Source organism: Lissotriton helveticus, chromosome 2_1 (genome assembly GCF_964261635.1).
Source record: "Lissotriton helveticus chromosome 2_1, aLisHel1.1, whole genome shotgun sequence".
In the NCBI taxonomy this organism is placed as follows: Eukaryota; Metazoa; Chordata; class Amphibia; order Caudata; family Salamandridae; genus Lissotriton; species Lissotriton helveticus.
Genome location: NC_136059.1, coordinates 1,589,287,396 through 1,589,304,817, shown reverse-complemented (window position 1 = coordinate 1,589,304,817; position 17,422 = coordinate 1,589,287,396). Strand labels below are relative to the sequence as shown.

General features: G+C 47.2%; 1 protein-coding gene across 2 annotated transcripts in view; it reads left to right on the top strand.

Moving 5' to 3' along the window:
- The window catches only part of TBC1D2 (TBC1 domain family member 2), a 511,011-nt gene that overhangs the window by 115,195 nt on the left and 378,394 nt on the right, over positions 1–17,422 (top strand). For both annotated transcript variants that reach the window (XM_078676557.1, XM_078676558.1), the window contains exon 4: positions 17,196–17,337. In XM_078676557.1, the coding sequence (XP_078532683.1) occupies positions 17,196–17,337 (142 nt within the window). The remainder of the gene's footprint in view (positions 1–17,195; positions 17,338–17,422) is intronic.

The following is a 17,422-nucleotide window of genomic DNA, read 5'->3' as shown; positions in this document are numbered from 1 at the left end:
AACTGAATCCTGGAGCCCACTGAGAGGTCAATGGGAGCGTCCTCACAATGCCCCAAAGCCTCCTCTTCCTCCCCCCAACACCTGCACCTCCTCAACACGGGCTGGTGAATGCCCCCCATCGCCCACCACCGGAGCCTGCACTACCTCCACCTGTAACGCAGAGGCCCCCCCAGCCCCTCCCCCACACTCTCCTGTCTGGGCCTCCTTGCTCAGCTGTAGACCCCCCGTGGCCATTCGAAGGCCTGTAGGCCCCCCCGCCCCCTCCTGTACAAAAACCAGCTCAGGGAATTGAACCCGGGGTGGAGCGCTCTTCGGCCTGACCCCTCGAGCCTGCTCCTTTCTAACCGCACCTCGCCCCGCCCTAATTCGCCTTCCTCCCGCAGCGGCGGGTCCTCCTGACAAGCCAGGACCGCCGCCGCCACTCCAGCTGAGGCCGCGCGCGGCGCCCTCGCAAAGCCAACCCAGGCCTCGCTGAGGACGCCAGGCTGGAGCAAATCCTCCCGCCTCGCACGCCCCAGCAGGATGAGCGCATTCCGTACCTCTTCTTGCGACACTCCCGACATCTCCGAGACTTCGCCGCCACCGAATTCCTCTCGCCCAGACCTCGGCCGCAGCTCCTGCTACACACCCACCCTCGCTCCGCTGCCGCTCCAAAAACAGAGCGCTGCCCTGAGCCCCCACCTACGCTACACTCCAAACCCGGTAGACTCCTAAACTCTCCCTTTTTCTAACTTCCCACCCGATGATGCCGAGCGCAGGCAGAGGAAGTCTCTTTCCTTCCCTGCGCTCTTATACCCCACCCCCTAACTCCTCCCCTTCCCCCTACCTGGTCCTCCCATGCACGAAAGACCCCGGGGGAAGACTAGTCTGCGACTCTGCTTCCTCCGGGGCCCGGCATGGTGCTGCACTGTACAGGCAAATGCAAAAACAACAGGTGATGGACAGAATGCAGAACAATGTCATACATTCACCCCAGTACAGAGATCTGGGCCTAAATCCATCGTTTTTTTGCTCACCATGCCATTCCAGTTTGAACCCAGCCATATGCAAATCAGTCTTGACCCTGTGCCCCATGGGAACAGTCCAGCCCGAACTGCCAAGCCAGGTCCTCCCTGGACTGGAAACAAGCATCCAAGGACCGGTTTCGGGCTTTCAGCCCTCTTCAGCCTGGATAGCTTGATTCCAGTGGCATGGAGAGCACGGGACTCACGTCTGAGCATACCCATCCCACTCGAAAGCCAGGAAAGACATGGCTTGGCAGTTCGGGCTGGACTGTTCCCATGAGGCACAGGGTCAAGGCTGATTTGCATATGGCCATGTCTGACCTGGGGTGGTGTGGAGTGCAAAAAAACGATGGATTTAGGCCCAGATCTCTGTACTGGGGTGAATGTATGACAATGTTCTGCATTCAGTCCATCACCTGTTGTTTTTGCACTGTACAGGCAGGCAGCTCGCTGGCACCATGAGGGGGTCGGCACAACAGCAATGGAAGTTTGCCGGAGTCTGCCGTGAGAGCTTGCAAGACTGTAGGGAGGGGACTAGCTGTCAGGCAGCGCACCCGGAGGAGAAAACGTTTCTGGGAGCCACTCCAGGGGCAGCGAGGGCACCGAGAGGCAACCGGCAGAGGAGGAAAGGTCATGAGGTGAGGCAGCAGGGTTCGTCCACCTCTGTCGCCAGTTGTTATTTTTCATGGTCAGCCGGCCAGATATAATGCAGTCCTGGTGCTCTTGAAATAAAGCCCCAGACACTGAATGTTGGTTAACTGCCACGAAGTATGTGCCTCTGGCCCTTTTATTTTCTCCACTTCCCTCTGTCAAGGCCTAGACCAAATGGCCCAGCCCATCCTTGGAGGGCTCAGGTCAGGTACACATCTCCTTTCTGTGCTTACAGTGGGCTCACACACTAACATAAACATAACAATGGGCATATGTATTCCTTTTGTCAAGTCTGCATGTAAAACTGCTATTGATAAGGAGGTGTTGATCAGGTTTCTGACTGGGATAGCAGATGATGTTGCTAGAAGTATGTTCTTGAATATTTGCAGTGGTCAAGGATGGGAGAGGCAGCTGGCTGGTCTGTTAGCTTTCACAAGTTCCTAGAACTCGGTCATTGACAATTCTAGGAAAGATAACAAAGGTGGGGTTACCCTTCCACTGGAGCAGCTTATTGGAAGTGTAACGTTGTTCTGTTGAGTACCGTATCTTAGAGGTCAAGGAGCTTAGCATCAATCTGAGGTCTGACAAGTTTGAGCTCATGACAGTCCATCTTTGATTTGTGGGAAGAGGTACTGTGGGTTCATGTAATTTCAAGTTCTCTGTAGGTGTAGGACTTTTTTGGCTGGCTTGAGAGACTAATTGTGCAAGGGCAGAAGCAGGGCAGACACACAGAGCTCAATTGCGGCCTTTGTTTTGTCTGCCCACCTGTAGAAAGGGCGCAGCTGTCAAGCTCCACACTCCTGGGATGATTTCTTATTGTATGTAATGCCGTTTATACTTGTTAAAATATTTATTATAGACTCTCTTCTGGCTTTGTTTGTGTAACATGCTCGTTACCATAGGAACGCATATTTCTTGTTGGGCTAGGCAGGACGCTCCTTTAAATCGATAATTAAGCCTACAGGCAAGGTATGATTCATGTAGTTTTTGTATTTATACAACTGCTGTTTGAACACTGTTTATCATCAATCAAAAAAAATGCCATACTTAATTTGTAAATGTATACATTTAATATGTTGTGCTTCTATTGTCTGTAAGTGAGGATATTAATGTAATATCCTCTTTATTAATGCATACCTTGACATTTTTATTTTGTCAGTTTTATATTATGTATTGCTTTATATTTGTAGTCGCTTTGTTTAATCCTGGTTCACCCATCTGTGCTTGCACTCCCCCTGCTGCTTTCCTTTAAGAATGTGAATTTTTCTTTTGCCACTCTTTGGCTTAGGGGTTTCTTCCGTTATTTGCATTTGTATTGTTGAGCGTGGTGGGTTGCTTCGGGAGGATGCATACTGGATGTAGCTGGACCAGTCGGTCGAATAAAGACGAAAATGATCAAGCCTTGCTAGATAGGGGCACCTTTCATTCATTCATTCTTTTGCTAAATACTTCGTATGAAACTCCTAACTCTTGCTCACTGATTTTCTCATTTTTATTATGGTATCAGGCCAGCGCTACCGATAAGGATGCATGGTTTATTCCCCCGTGGCAGTTGGTCAGAATGCGAAGTGGTGGGGCAGCACGGCGGAAATACAAAAATTAAAAACGCAGACAAAAAAATGAATTAAAAAATATAAAATAGTACTCACCTGCCGCTGTGGCCGCTGCCTTACTCCTCTCCTGATCCTTGACTCCCACGGGCTGGTGAACACTGTGCAGGCTTCCAGATGCCAATCCTGACGCTTTCTTCATGCTGGAAATTCTATTACCCAGTATGGGAGAAATACTGGGTAGGGTCTGAGCTGCCTGGTTTTCCACTCAGACAGGGTCTGGGAGCTTGTGTATTCTCCACCTGATGGTGCAACACATCTTGGGTTCGAGAAATGGTAAGTGCGCATGTCAGTTTGGCCATCTTAAGATGGCCATCGAAACCGACATGCGCACTTACAGTATTTATTGATTGATGGGTTTTATATAGGCACCTGAATCACCCCCGGACGGGTATCTCTGCGCTTTGGATGAAGCTACTGTGCGGGCTGACGAAAAATTCAGAACAAGGTGGTCTTAAGTAGTTTCCTGAAGTGTGGATAGTCAGGGCATTGTCTCAGATGAATGAGAAGTTGGTTCCCGTGCAGGGGAGCAAGGTAGGACCACCTAGTCTTGTTTTCCTAACCCTGGGTACTAGTAGAAGAGATTTACTTCCTGATCTGAGGGTCCTGGAGGGAACGTAAGGCTTAAGTTTCTTAGAGATGTAGAGAGGGCCTTTGTTATACAAGGCTTTATGGACAATACAACAGATTTCGAATTTCACATGCTTGCAGATTGGGAGCCAGTGGAGAAGGGGAAGGGAGGGAGTTTTAAAAGGAGCATTTGTGACGAGTCGCACTGCGGTGTTCTGGACCACCTGCAATCTAGTGAGGGATGACTCATTTGCAGAGACAAGGAGAGCATTACAGTAGTCGAGGCGGCTCATGAGAGGCGGCTGCATGAGAGTTTTGCTGGTATGATCTGGCAAGAAGGGACAGACACGTCTAAGCAAACCCAACACATAAAAGCAGGTGCTAGCTGTGTGGGCAGCATGCTCCTTTAGTGTTAAGGCACGATCAAGGCGAATGCCCACGTTTTTAACTAGATCTTTAGGGCCAGGAGGGGTGTCAAGGGCTGCAGGCCACCAGTCTGGGGACTATAGGATAGGAGCGTCCCCAAAGAGCATAATCTCCATCTTACCTGCGTAAAATTGCGTAAAATTGCTTTTCATCCAGCGGGCAATTGCAATCATTCCCTCTGAAAAGGTGGACTGAGCCGACGAGGAAGATTTGTTAAAGGAGAAGAGGAGCTGGGTGTCATCTGCGTAAGAAACGGGCAAGAAGCCACAGGATCTAAGGAGGTTGGCCAAGGGGGCAATATAGATGTTTAACAAAGTAGGGCTAAAGCATGAGCCCTGAGGCACACCCTTGGTCAGTTCCATCTTCTTAGACCGAAACGGTCCTAGATTGACAGTCTGAGTTCGAGAGTACGGGAGGACAGGAAGCTAGTCTTCCACTGAAGGGCAGGTCCTGTAAGTCCAATTTCCTCCAATCTCCTGAGCAAGATCTGGTGTGCCACCGTGTCGAACGCGGCCGAAAGGTCCAACAGCAAAAGGATTGTAGTGTGGCCACTGTCTAAGGTCATTCTGATGTTATCTGTGACCTCCAGAAGGGCCGACTCCGTACAGTAGTTGGTCCTAAAACCAGACCCACCACTCCTCTCTGCTGCAGCTGCCGTCAAAGAGTTGCCCTGCACACATTCAGCAAGTAGTGTCACTTCTACACAGAATAGGATTCACAATAAATGCAATGAAATCACATCTCTGTCTACAATAAATACAATCCTTCTCCACATGCAGAATAGACAGCAATCTCTATTTAAGAATCCAGTGGCGAAGGAGCTCATGGAAGGTTTACAATAGAGATTTATCCACCAAGAAAACCACCAGTCCATTCATGTGGCACTGTCATTCTCACCCGGCTCATGGGGCCCTCTTTTGAGTCATTACTTTCGTGACAACTGCAATTTATTCAATTTAAAATAGCTATTTTCGTTGCAATAAATTTCTTGTAAAGTCAGTGAATTGCAAGGCCTAAATGTAGAGGAGCTGTTTATTTAGGTGTATAAAAATTGGGTAATTGAATGAAAAAAAAACTTGTTTTCTGCCTAATATTGTCTTCAGTTCCATGTTAATTGAACTATTAACTTACAAAGTTTCGTCCCACAATGCCTGTCAGTTTCATAAAGAATATTACAATCATTAGATGTCAAAGGAGCCCTTATTTATTCCATTGATAATACAAAATCAATTTTGAGGACAAAGCAAACTTGTGGCTTTTGCACCTCCACTCTTAGGAAATCCTATTTCTAAGTCGGATCTTGCATGATGGATAATTATGCTGTAGATTCTCATTTCCATCCACCTCCCGGGATGCATGCGTCTATTAAAATATTAACCACATTATACACACATTAATATCACATTCTCAATACACTAGTACACATCAGATGTCCTGCTTTGCTTCATTCCAAATAAAGTCTCTAACCATAGAGCACTTTTTTTCCAAACTGTGCGTCACGTCGAAAGCCGATTTTTGGTGGGTTGCAAAACTCCAAGCAATAAATAAAGATGCCTTTTACCCCTTCCATGCTGGGCCGATTCCGCCGCTGTGCGGTAAACAAAAGAACAGGGCGGGGCCGTGACGAACCCCAGCCGTCATCAGCACACGAGCACCGTGGAGCGGGAGCGTGACGGCTGGGGTTCGTCATCAGCATGGAAGGGGTTACATTCTTTATTTATCTTATCTCACTTGCTGCACTCCAAAGACAGAGGTCAAATGTCAGGCTATGTCTACTGACAAATTGCTGCTCATGTTTTTTACGGATTTGTGTGTACTAACTCCTCTCACTCCACAGCTGGAGAAAGGAAGTAAAGTAAAGTAAATTATGTGACAATCTTGCTGAGGCACAGGGAGTGTAAAAGAAAGGGCTAAAGAATGTCATTTTTTGTAACACAACAACATTTAAATACCTGTAAATGAATTGTACTTATTAAACAGTTAGAAAAGCAAAAATTGAGCACCTTGTTTGTAATTCCGACATGTGATGGAAAACAAGATTTTAATAGGATCAAAACAAATGAAGACACTTTGCTTAGTGACGCACAAATGATAAGTTATCCCTTTAAATCAATTTCCGCACATTATCATTTGTGTACAATACACTTTTATCAGTAAAATGATATATGTAAGTGCATATTTCAGTGGAAAATGGGCTGCCTGGAAATGACAGTGCACTACTCCACGATTCTTTAGTTACATTAAAAAATTGCCTGCCACATATTCAGTAAAACTTGATGGGTTGCGAACATTTGTTGTTGGAAAATTTGGTTGTGGTTCTAAAAAGTTTGGGAAGCACTGCCATAGAGGGTGGAGTTAGCTCTTGTTTGGTTTGAGAGTTGTTTATGCTTCTCTGTGCTACTGCACCAGAACTTTAAAAGGGCCCATCTGTGAACAGGCATAGGCTGGAGTTACGCTTGTTCGATTTTGCGTCAGCCAGAAATATGTTGCTTGACTGCTGAACTAATTTTGGCACTTTTGCTTGCTGTTCAGGATCATAAACAACGGTAGCACTTATGCTCTAACCTTGTCCAGACTCTGCAGTGATCCTGTCAATCATGCACCATATTAGTGTACGGGTGTCCAACCTTTTCTGGAAGAAGAGCTAATTATGAACAATAAAAATCACCCCGAGCAATTAATATTAGTTTTGTACTGGTGGGACATATCAGACAATATTACGAAAGTATCCATCAGATGCAAAATAAGCACCAAGCAGGGTTACCATCAGCAGTATAAAAAAGGCTTTGTCATTTTGGAATGCATCTAAACGGGTAATGTATTACATATATGTAATGCTTCTGGTAATAAGGTAATATTATTAGTAATAAGCCTCCCCAACGCACCATGATTTATCACTAAAATTTCAGCTTTAAATATATTTTGGAAACTCAATAATTTTTCTCCAAACATCAGCTTATGAGTCCTGAAAATTCACAAATTCTTGTCTCAAATACACACTTTTCAGTTTTCCTATATATGCATTTATCCAACCAAGCAAAAGTTTCTAATTTAGTAGTCTGGGCTGGACACAGGTGAGCTACTTACACATAGCTGGAGAGCTGCCAGTAGCTCGCGAGCTACTCGTTGGAGAAACCTGGAAATACAGTTGTTTTTAAAGCTCTTTAAGCTGTGCAAGAAAGAAGGTTGCTGGATATTATAGACATCCTTGGACCGAGGAAGACTATGTTAACTTCCAATTACTGCATTTTGTTTTACTCTTGAATCTCTTTGAAATCCACTTGTTAATAAAGACATAGGCTCACATGCATCAAGCATTTTTGGAGTCGCAAACGGTGCGATTCCTTAAAATCGGCCGTTTGCGATTCCAAAAGTGCTGTTTGGGATGCATCATGTTATTTTAGAAGTCGCTACTTTTTAACGATTTCTAAAATTGCGATAGCATATAAGAAATCGCAATTGTGCGATTTCTTAAATGCTATGCATCATTTCAGAAAAATGTGCGATTTTTAAAATTGGAAGTGCAAATTACCACGAAGTTCAACCTCGTGGTAATTTGCGAAATTGTTTAAAAATGTACAAAAATGCATTTTTTAAACTGTTAAGTTACAGACACACATGTCCTTAGGACATGTGTGTTTGTAACTTATACTGAAAAGTACATTTCATGGGTGCAGGGGGGGGTCATTTGGACCCCCCTCTCCACCCTTGAAATGCATTGATGAATTGCTATTTCACATTGCGAATTCGCAATTCCCATTCATTCCTATGGGCATTTTGGCCCATAGGAATGAATAGGAATTGTAAATTCGCAATTGAAAAATTGCATTTTTTATGCAATTCGGTAAAAATAGCGATTTTTACCGAATTGCAAAAAAAAAGCTAAAATATTCATGCATAGGCTTTTGCGATTTCTAAATTGCGAATCGTTATTTTTCGCAATTTAGAACTCGCAAAAGCCGATATTGATGCATGTGGGCCATAGGACCTAGTGGACATTCAAATTATTGTACATTATTAACACTCTTAAGTTTTCCTGAGTCACCTTCATTAGGATAAAGGCCATGACACTTTCATTCTGTGAATCATAAAAGGTTTTTAAGAATTGGTTGTTTTCTTGAATCAGTAAATAACTCAGGCCCTCATTTGGAGTTTGTTTTCATATTAAGAGATCTTCATCAACCAGGCAGAGATCTCTATGCCCTCATGGGAGCTTCTGCCATGGCGGCTCCTCTGAAGGCACTAAAAGTTACCTGATTGGCTACCATTTTCATGCCGCCTTTGCTGTGTCATAAAAACAAACTTCCAAAGGGTGAATTTGCTGTTGTAAAACAAAATACTAATGACACTGACATGCTAAGAGATTTTTGCCAGGGTATAGCAGGTTATTGTTCTTTTTTTCTATTTGAGACCACCAGACTTTCCCTGGTAGTCCTGAACAGAAGAAAAGTACATTAGACTGTCCTCGCTACATAGGCGGAATGGTCTGATGTACTTAAAGCAATAGCCCCAACTCTATCAGGATGTTGGTGTACGGTATCCGCCGGCAGATCCAGCAGGGGCACCGCCGGTGGAAAGATGACAGTCCGCATGACTCTAAATAGGGTAGATGGACAAGCAGTATGGTGGGCAGGTCACTCCTCTATTTTTGTGACGGAGTACCCTGTCCTCAAATTCTAAGTATCCCCTAAGTGTTAAATGCAAAGATTGGTAATATAGTACTATATGTCTGTGCACCTTTTGGAAATTCTTTGGTTGCGGCTGTTCAAGTTGTAGCCTAATTGATACTGGAAGCTGATTTTTTAAAACATTTTTTATATAAAGTGCCAGATCACAAAATGAGCCTAAGATTTGTTTTCGGAATCGGTTTGAATGCATGATCTGTGACAAGGATTTAGGCTGATTGTCATATCTAAAACTATAGATCATGCAGTAGACAGTATTCTGGTATCTTGTTAAGGATTTGTTTTGCTCAACACTCCAATTGGACATGCTGCTTTGTGGCTAAAATATTGTAATTCTAACAAACGTATGCCACAAAGCAATATAATGTAAACCTCTAGACACACCCCGAAACGAAATAGTAGTTGCTGGTCATATTTTACTTTTGAGCATCTAGCAATAAGAGCTTGGTGGGAGTAGAAACAGCCTTTACAACGAGGTTTTTAACCACGTTGTGCATGTACTTTGCATTTTTTACCATGCATGTTTTAACAACGTTTATGCCTTTACAACGCATGCCTTTACCACTCATTTAAGCTAGGTTCAGGGATGTGGGGGGTCTCCCCCGACAAATTCATTGTATATATATATTTTTTTTTCTTTTTTTAATGTGTGGTAAAGGCATATGTTGTAAAAGCATATGCTTTCTAAAAAATGCGGGGTAGAAAATGCGATGTAAAGGCATGCAAAGTATTTCCCTGTCTTGTTCCGTCATACAACTAGAGTTTTCAAACAAGGATCTTACCGTAGAAAGTATGGGGCATATTTACAATAACTGGCGCATCCCTGCAAATCAGCAGGGATGCGCCAGTTATTGTGTGTCAGTTTGACTTTATTCGGTTAAAAGAATGATAACCATAAAAGTACATAGAAAAAAGAACAGTTCATGATGATACAATATCAATACATAGTGCAAAAAGTTCAATTAAAACATGGATTAAATTTAAGTAAGCATGGAGACCCCTTCCCGACAGATGGGTATAGTCCGCCTTTGACCTTATAGTCCGGATATATGGTGTACTTTGGGTAGAAGTCATGTAAGTCCCAGACAGATATGGGGCCGTCTCCTTTTTGAGGCGGGTTGGATCATAGAAGGGGGACAATGTTCCTATTTCTAAATTTCACTAGGACCAGATCCCCACTGATGTCTTTAGTTAGAGACCCTAGCCAGGCCACCCTTCTAACACACAGGATTCCGCCGTCGTGATTGGGTGCGAGTGGTCTATTTTTAGAAAGCCAGAATATGACCTTGTTTAAGAGTTCCTGGCGACTTTCAAGTTTCCCGTGGGAGGGTGCCGGTATTCCCGAAAGAACAAGAACAAATGGGGCGGCTTCTGGGGGTAAGTGTATGGAGGCTACTCTTTTTGGATCCACTCTGGCAGCAGTGTACTTAGTAAACCCAGATTTAGGGGCGACTTTTGGGACAGTTGTAGCTGTTTTTTTTGGAAGCTGTGGAAAAGTTTGAGCATGTTTACTTAAGTTAATAGGTAAGGGAACATTGGGGGCAATTAGTAGGTCAGAACCATTGGGTATTGCCTTCTTAAAAGTGGACGGAGAATTAGTTTTAGTGTTTATCTCTTTTGTTATAGTAGTAGCCGGGAGGGCTCTTCCCCCATTAGATAGATCTTTAGTAAGTGGTGGGGATGGGGAGTTGACTAGAATGATTTTCTCGATACCTGCTAGACTATCACCCAGAGCATTGATTTTTTCTACCAGTGGTAATACGATAGAATTAAACAATAACTCTAACTGGGACAGTAGAGGGAAATAGGGAGAAGGTGCATGGACTTCATGATTTCCAGTCTCCACCGTAGTTAAGGTGGGGTTGGTGGCTGGCGATGTAAGACTAGTGCACGATTTTTGTGTTTTCGAATGATTCCCACTGTCATTAGTCGCGTCATGCTTCCTTTTATCATTTGTTATGTTATGTTATGTTATGTTAGGGCTATTTGTATTGCGCACGGCTGCTCCAGCGAAGGAGCGTCCCGGCGCACCGACAAGGTGGCGAACACAACACAACAGAAAACAGAAAATATTATTTAAAAATGGAGGGTATGGATTTTAACATAACTCAGAGAACAGAAGGGTTTTAGCGGCCTTGCGGAAAGAAAGCAAGTCGCCAAGGGTCCGGAGTTTCAAGGGGAGAGCGTTCCAAAGCGCGGCTGCCCGCACCCTAAAAGAGCGACCCCCCGCCCGACTGAGTTTGAACCGAGGGGCTGCCGCTAGTTCTTGGTCCAACGAACGCAGAGTGCGGCCCGGGATGTAAGGACACAAAAGTTGGCACAGTAAGGGAGGCGGTAGGCCCTTCAGAATCTTGAAAGATATGCACAGTACTTTAAAATGGATCCGCTGCCTAACGGGTAACCAATGCAAGGCTCGCAAGGTGGGACCGGCCGAGCAAAACCTAGGAAGACCTACGAATGCTCTGGCCGCTGCGTTCTGCACTCTTTGAAGTCGGGTTAGCTCGGCCTGGTTTAACCCTATAAAAAGGGAGCTGGCATAGTCCAGCCGAGCCAAAACCGTTGCTTGTACCACAAGTTGACGGGTTGCGGCATCAAAATATTTAAGAGCAGGTCGCAGATTGCGCAAGATGCCAAAGCAGCACGCCGCCGTCCTTTTGGTGTGACCAACAAAGTTGAGGGAAGGGTCCAGCCAGACACCAAGATTTTTGATCTCCGCAACCGGAGTGGGGGTGGGACCCAGCTCAGGAGGCCACCAGGTATCTCCCCATAGGTCCGTCCGCTTCCCAAAGACCATCACCTCCGTTTTTTTGGCGTTAAGTTGGAGACAGTTGGACGTCATCCAGCCAGCCACCGCCCTAAGTCCTTCTCTGAATCTTGGGGCATCCACCCCAGAGTCCCCGCTGATCGTGACCGCTAGCTGGGTATCATCTGCGTATGACACCATGGTCATACCACAGAGCTTCACCACCTCAGCCAGCGGCCTCACGTAGATGTTAAACAACGTGGGACTCAGCGAGGAACCCTGCGGAACCCCAAGAGACAGAGGATGACATTTGGACTGATAGGGCGGGGACGCCACACAGAAGGAACGATCCCTGAGAAACGAACGAAACCACTGGTGTTCAGTGCCGGTCACCCCTATCTCCTCAAGACGCTGCAGGAGAATTTCATGGGAGACCGTGTCAAAGGCGGCGCTTAGGTCTAACAAAACAAGCGCCGCCGTTTGACCTGCATCCAGAACTGCCCGCAGGTGCTCGACCATAAATAACAATGCTGTCTCCGTACTGTGGCCGGCCCGAAAACCATTCTGGGTGTCATCCAGAATGTTGGCACGCGACAGATGATCAGTGAGGGCGGTGTTAACATGCACCTCCGCGAGTTTGGCTGGCCACGGGAGAAGCGAAATCGGGCGGTAGTTCTCCGATTTTAAGGGGTCGAGAGATGGTTTTTTCAAAATGGGCATAACTACCGCATGCTTCCATTTCAAAGGCACCTGGCCAGATGATAGCGACATGTTGATTAAGTCGCAGACCGGGCGAGCAAAAGTCTGGTCTCTGAACATTGGTGGCTTGAGCGGGTCAACCGGCGACCCAGACTTGACTCGAAGAGCCAATGCCGTGTAGGACTCCAAAGAGAGACAGGGGAGAGAGTCTAGCACCACCTGATCCTGCTGGATGGGTGACCCCGTACTGGTTTGTGCAGTGGTGGGGAAGGCCCTGTAGATGGTCTGGACCTTCTCCAGGAAGAAAGCCGCCAGCGCTTCACAATGGGTATTGGAGCTGATGGAATTGCCGGCAGGCTTCCTAGCCACAAGGTCTTTAAGGGCCTTAAAGATGGTTTTAACAGGATTCCCACTGCTGCGAAACTCCAGAGCGTAATATGCCGCCCGGGTTCTACAAACCGCGCGGTGATAGGACTTAACCGCAGCCATTTACAGGGTTTTTTTGCTGCTGTCATACCTCTTCCTCCAGTCTCTCTCCGCGCGTCTACAGACACTTTTTAGAGCCCTCAAATTGCCATCATACCAGGGGCTGGGGGCGCGGAGGCCACACTTACTGGAAACCATCGGGATAAGGGAGTCGAGGGCTCTGGTTACCCATCCGCAGAAATGGTCATAACCAGATTCCACGTTCTCCACTGCACCCAGAGGATCATCAGTGAGAAGGCGATGGAGATCTTCCGCCTTAAGTTTGCTCCAACGCCGTCTGGGCATAGCTCGCAGTGGCACCTTAAGTGGGGCTTCTATAAGAGGACAGTAGATAGTCACGAGCGAGTGGTCTGACCAGGTCAGGGGGAGAGGGGGGGCCACTGTAGCCCCCTCTAGGTTGGAAAAAAAGGGGTCCAAAATGTGGCCACCCTTATGAGTGGGGTCCGAGACCAGCTGGAACAGTTGAAGGGCCTCGAGATCCGCCACCATCCCTCCCACTGAAGAAAGACACAGAGTGTCAAAATGGAGATTCAAGTCTCCAATGATAGAAAAATTGGCAGACCCTACTGCTAGTGAACTAACTGCCTCAGGAAGAGCCTCCCTGAATGCCACGGAACTACCAGGTGGGCGATAAATAAGCAATCCTGACATGGTAAAATGCGATGTAACTGCAACCTTGAACAGGGCGCTCTCGCATCCCGTGATGTTCTGCGCTCTCCAGGCGCAAGGATAACAAGATTTAACTGCAAGAGCGACTCCACCCCCTCTCGAAGAGTGGTTGAGCGTGTAGATGGAATACTCCGCGGGGAGCGCCAGATTCAATACAGTAGAATCGGTATCCTGCAGCCATGTCTCTGTCAGACAGAAGATGTCAGGGGGGTCATTGTCCATAAGATCAGCAATATCCTGATAATGCTTGACCGCCGATCTTACGTTCAAATTCCAGATGGTGAGATGTCGCGAAGAGACGTGGCTGCTTATAGCAGGCTGCACTATACTGGACCCCAAGCAAGATGGTGCTTCGAGTAGCCAACCACCACAAGCACAATGGTGGGGGCCACACAAAGGGTCAACACGGGCTCCAGCACAAGGAGGCAGGCAATTGTTAATCGCCAGGAGAGTTTCCCTGGTGTACGTAAACATAATTAAAGATGTACCTGATGTTAAGGCCACCGCGAAACCAGCGCAACCGAGCGCGGACGGGCGCAGACGGGCAGGACTCTGGCACGACTCCGGCCACGCGAGGACACGCCCGCTGCGCGATCCCGCTGCGCTAGGGGAGGAGCTTTAAGTAGGTGTTCCAAGGCCGCGCATGCGCAGTAAAGCGCAGGCAGGTCGAAATGCCTCAAACCAATGACCCCACTCCAAAATGGCGACCAGGATCGAAGAAGGCACCCACCCCAGGACCAGACCCGCCCAAACGGCGGTGGGGGGAACAAATTAGAGTGCAAGTAAGGGGCGCTTTTAAAACAGGGTCAAAATGACCAAAATAGAACAGAAATAAAGTTTAAAATAGCAGTCTTTAACACAGCGCGCTAAGCGCTCTCGCTGCTGTCAGCTACCTTGTCAGGGGGCGAAGTTGGGAGGGACTCGCCTTAAGAAGGTGTTCCAAGGCCGCGCATGCGCAGTAAAGCGCAGGCAGGTCGAAATGCCTCAAACCAATGACCCCACTCCAAAATGGCGACCAGGATCGAAGAAGGCACCCACCCCAGGACCAGACCCGCCCAAACGGCGGTGGGGGGAACAAATTAGAGTGCAAGTAAGGGGCGCTTTTAAAACAGGGTCAAAATGACCAAAATAGAACAGAAATAAAGTTTAAAATAGCAGTCTTTAACACAGCGCGCTAAGCGCTCTCGCTGCTGTCAGCTACCTTGTCAGGGGGCGAAGTTGGGAGGGACTCGCCTTAAGAAGGTGTTCCAAGGCCGCGCATGCGCAGTAAAGCGCAGGCAGGTCGAAATGCCTCAAACCAATGACCCCACTCCAAAATGGCGACCAGGATCGAAGAAGGCACCCACCCCAGGACCAGACCCGCCCAAACGGCGGTGGGGGGAACAAATTAGAGTGCAAGTAAGGGGCGCTTTTAAAACAGGGTCAAAATGACCAAAATAGAACAGAAATAAAGTTTAAAATAGCAGTCTTTAACACAGCGCGCTAAGCGCTCTCGCTGCTGTCAGCTACCTTGTCAGGGGGCGAAGTTGGGAGGGACTCGCCTTAAGAAGGTGTTCCAAGGCCGCGCATGCGCAGTAAAGCGCAGGCAGGTCGAAATGCCTCAAACCAATGACCCCACTCCAAAATGGCGACCAAGATCGAAGAAGGCACCCACCCCAGGACCAGACCCGCCCAAACGGCGGTGGGGGGAACAAATTAGAGTGCAAGTAAGGGGCGCTTTTAAAACAGGGTCAAAATGACCAAAATAGAACAGAAATAAAGTTTAAAATAGCAGTCTTTAACACAGCGCGCTAAGCGCTCTCGCTGCTGTCAGCTACCTGGGCCCTGAAACGAGGCAATACATTGGGTATTGTCTATTAGAGATGGTGGGAATAAATCACAGGGTTTCCTAATTGGGGTAATAGTGCTGATGTTTTTAACGGGGGATGGGGATGCCACTAGGGCATACTTAGTACCACATAAAGCATTTATTTCCTCCCAAAAAGGCAAGTCCTGCGGATTATCAGGGATCAATGGGGGAGATTGCCTAGTTACTATCGATTGTCGCAGCTCATTCGCATCTTCGCTGGAAGTGGGCAGTGTTCTACTGGTCGCATTAAAGTTCAGGATCCCCTGGCCTGGGTCGCGTATTAAAGGCGATTTCTTATTGGTCCCCTTGCGTGACATAGTACAGTGAGGTAGTATTTTAACGATTAAGATGGCTTTCAGGGAGAAATACACTGTCCAAAAAGAGTCAATGTTTAGATCAAAACAATGTACTTCCTCTTATAGCAGTACCAAGGGGGGTGGCCCGTCCCGTCCTCCTCTGTCCTCTGAGGACCTTAGAGGGCCCGCCCTTTGCCCGGGCTTAGCCCCGCGCTTGAACCCGCGCGCGTCCCGCGGGACAGAAACACGGACTGTATAAGTAGGTCAGGTAGGCGGGGCCGGCTGGGGAAGAGTACCAGCTGTTGGTGATGTCGGGGAATGCTGGTACTCGCAGTCCCTGTCCGCCGCACCCGCCGAATCAGCACAGGTAATCTAAGTCAGCAAACAATCCCCAGATGGGCTGGAATATCCTCGGGTCCCCCAGGGCGTCTCAGTCCCAGCAAGCCTCGAGCCGCGAGTCGCACCCCAGTTATTGTGCACCACAGCTCCGCCATCATGGATGCGCCACATTTACAATGCGGTGCTCCATGGTGCAAAACGGCACAGATGCGTGACGCATCTGTGCCGTAAAAGTGACACATTGCTAGAGTTGCGTCGCAAGCGCGACGCAGCTCCAGCAATGCTCTGGGTGCCCTATCTAGTTAATGTTGCGTCAATCCTTACGCCTGCTTCAGGCAGGCGCAGGGTTTTGACGCAGCATGGGCCTAAAAGTGACTGAGTGAAATCTTGTAGATTTCACTCGCCACTTTTAGGAGGCGTTCCTGCGCCGGAACCCCCCCCTGCACAGGAACGCCTACATGTGGCGCAGGGCATTACAACGTGACGCATCTCCCAGATGCGTCACGTTATAAGTACACCCGCACCATGGAGCAGGATTTGCGCCGCCGCTGCGTCACAAAAGTGACGCAACGGCTGCGTAAATGAGGCACATGGGGCTTGTAAATCTGCCCCTAAATACTTCTCCATGTCTGTTTCAGACTGGAGCAGCTGGGAAAAAATATTAAATTTTTGCTGAAAGGCTCAAGTAACCCCTGCACATCTTTGGATCAGTAAGACCGGGACGCTCGATCTAACTTCACTGAAAGGAGGTTCTGTTGCTTAAATAACAGCAGGGGAGTTTGAATCTATCTACAGTGACTTTCTGGACTTACATTCTCATTTAAGACGTCTGGTTTTGTTGTGGTTTGATGGGGTCTGTTTTGACTTTATCCCCTCTGTCCATAGTTTTCCTTTTTCTGAGGTCATATTTCTCATCCTGGAATTGCATACCTACTTATTGTTCCATCTTTTCTTCTTTGTGCAACAATAAAATGAAACCAGAAAATGTCAAAAAATATAAATGTAGAATTTTGACTGATTGTACCCGAAGTGAGGTCGTTCGGGCGTCCAGGGGAAAAAGCAGACCACCATACAATCGAAGACAGGTATAATTATTCCTAAATTGAATATGTAAAGAGAAACAGTAACCAGAAGCTTTGATCTTTCTGATTTTTCTTTATTGTTTCAGGAGATGACACTGCTGAGGAATTTCTGCCTCCAGTCAAAACACCAACGGAAGCTGTAGGGCTGACAGTTTCTTTCTTACCGGTACCTCAACAGTCGACCGCCCTGCAGAATATCTCCCTGAAGCACCCATGGACAGAAATACAGTAAGACTATCAGTAAATCTTTCAATTAAACTCATCCTTTGCTTTTGCGCTGAGTTACTTCCTTTCCAGTCACATAGGCGTAACC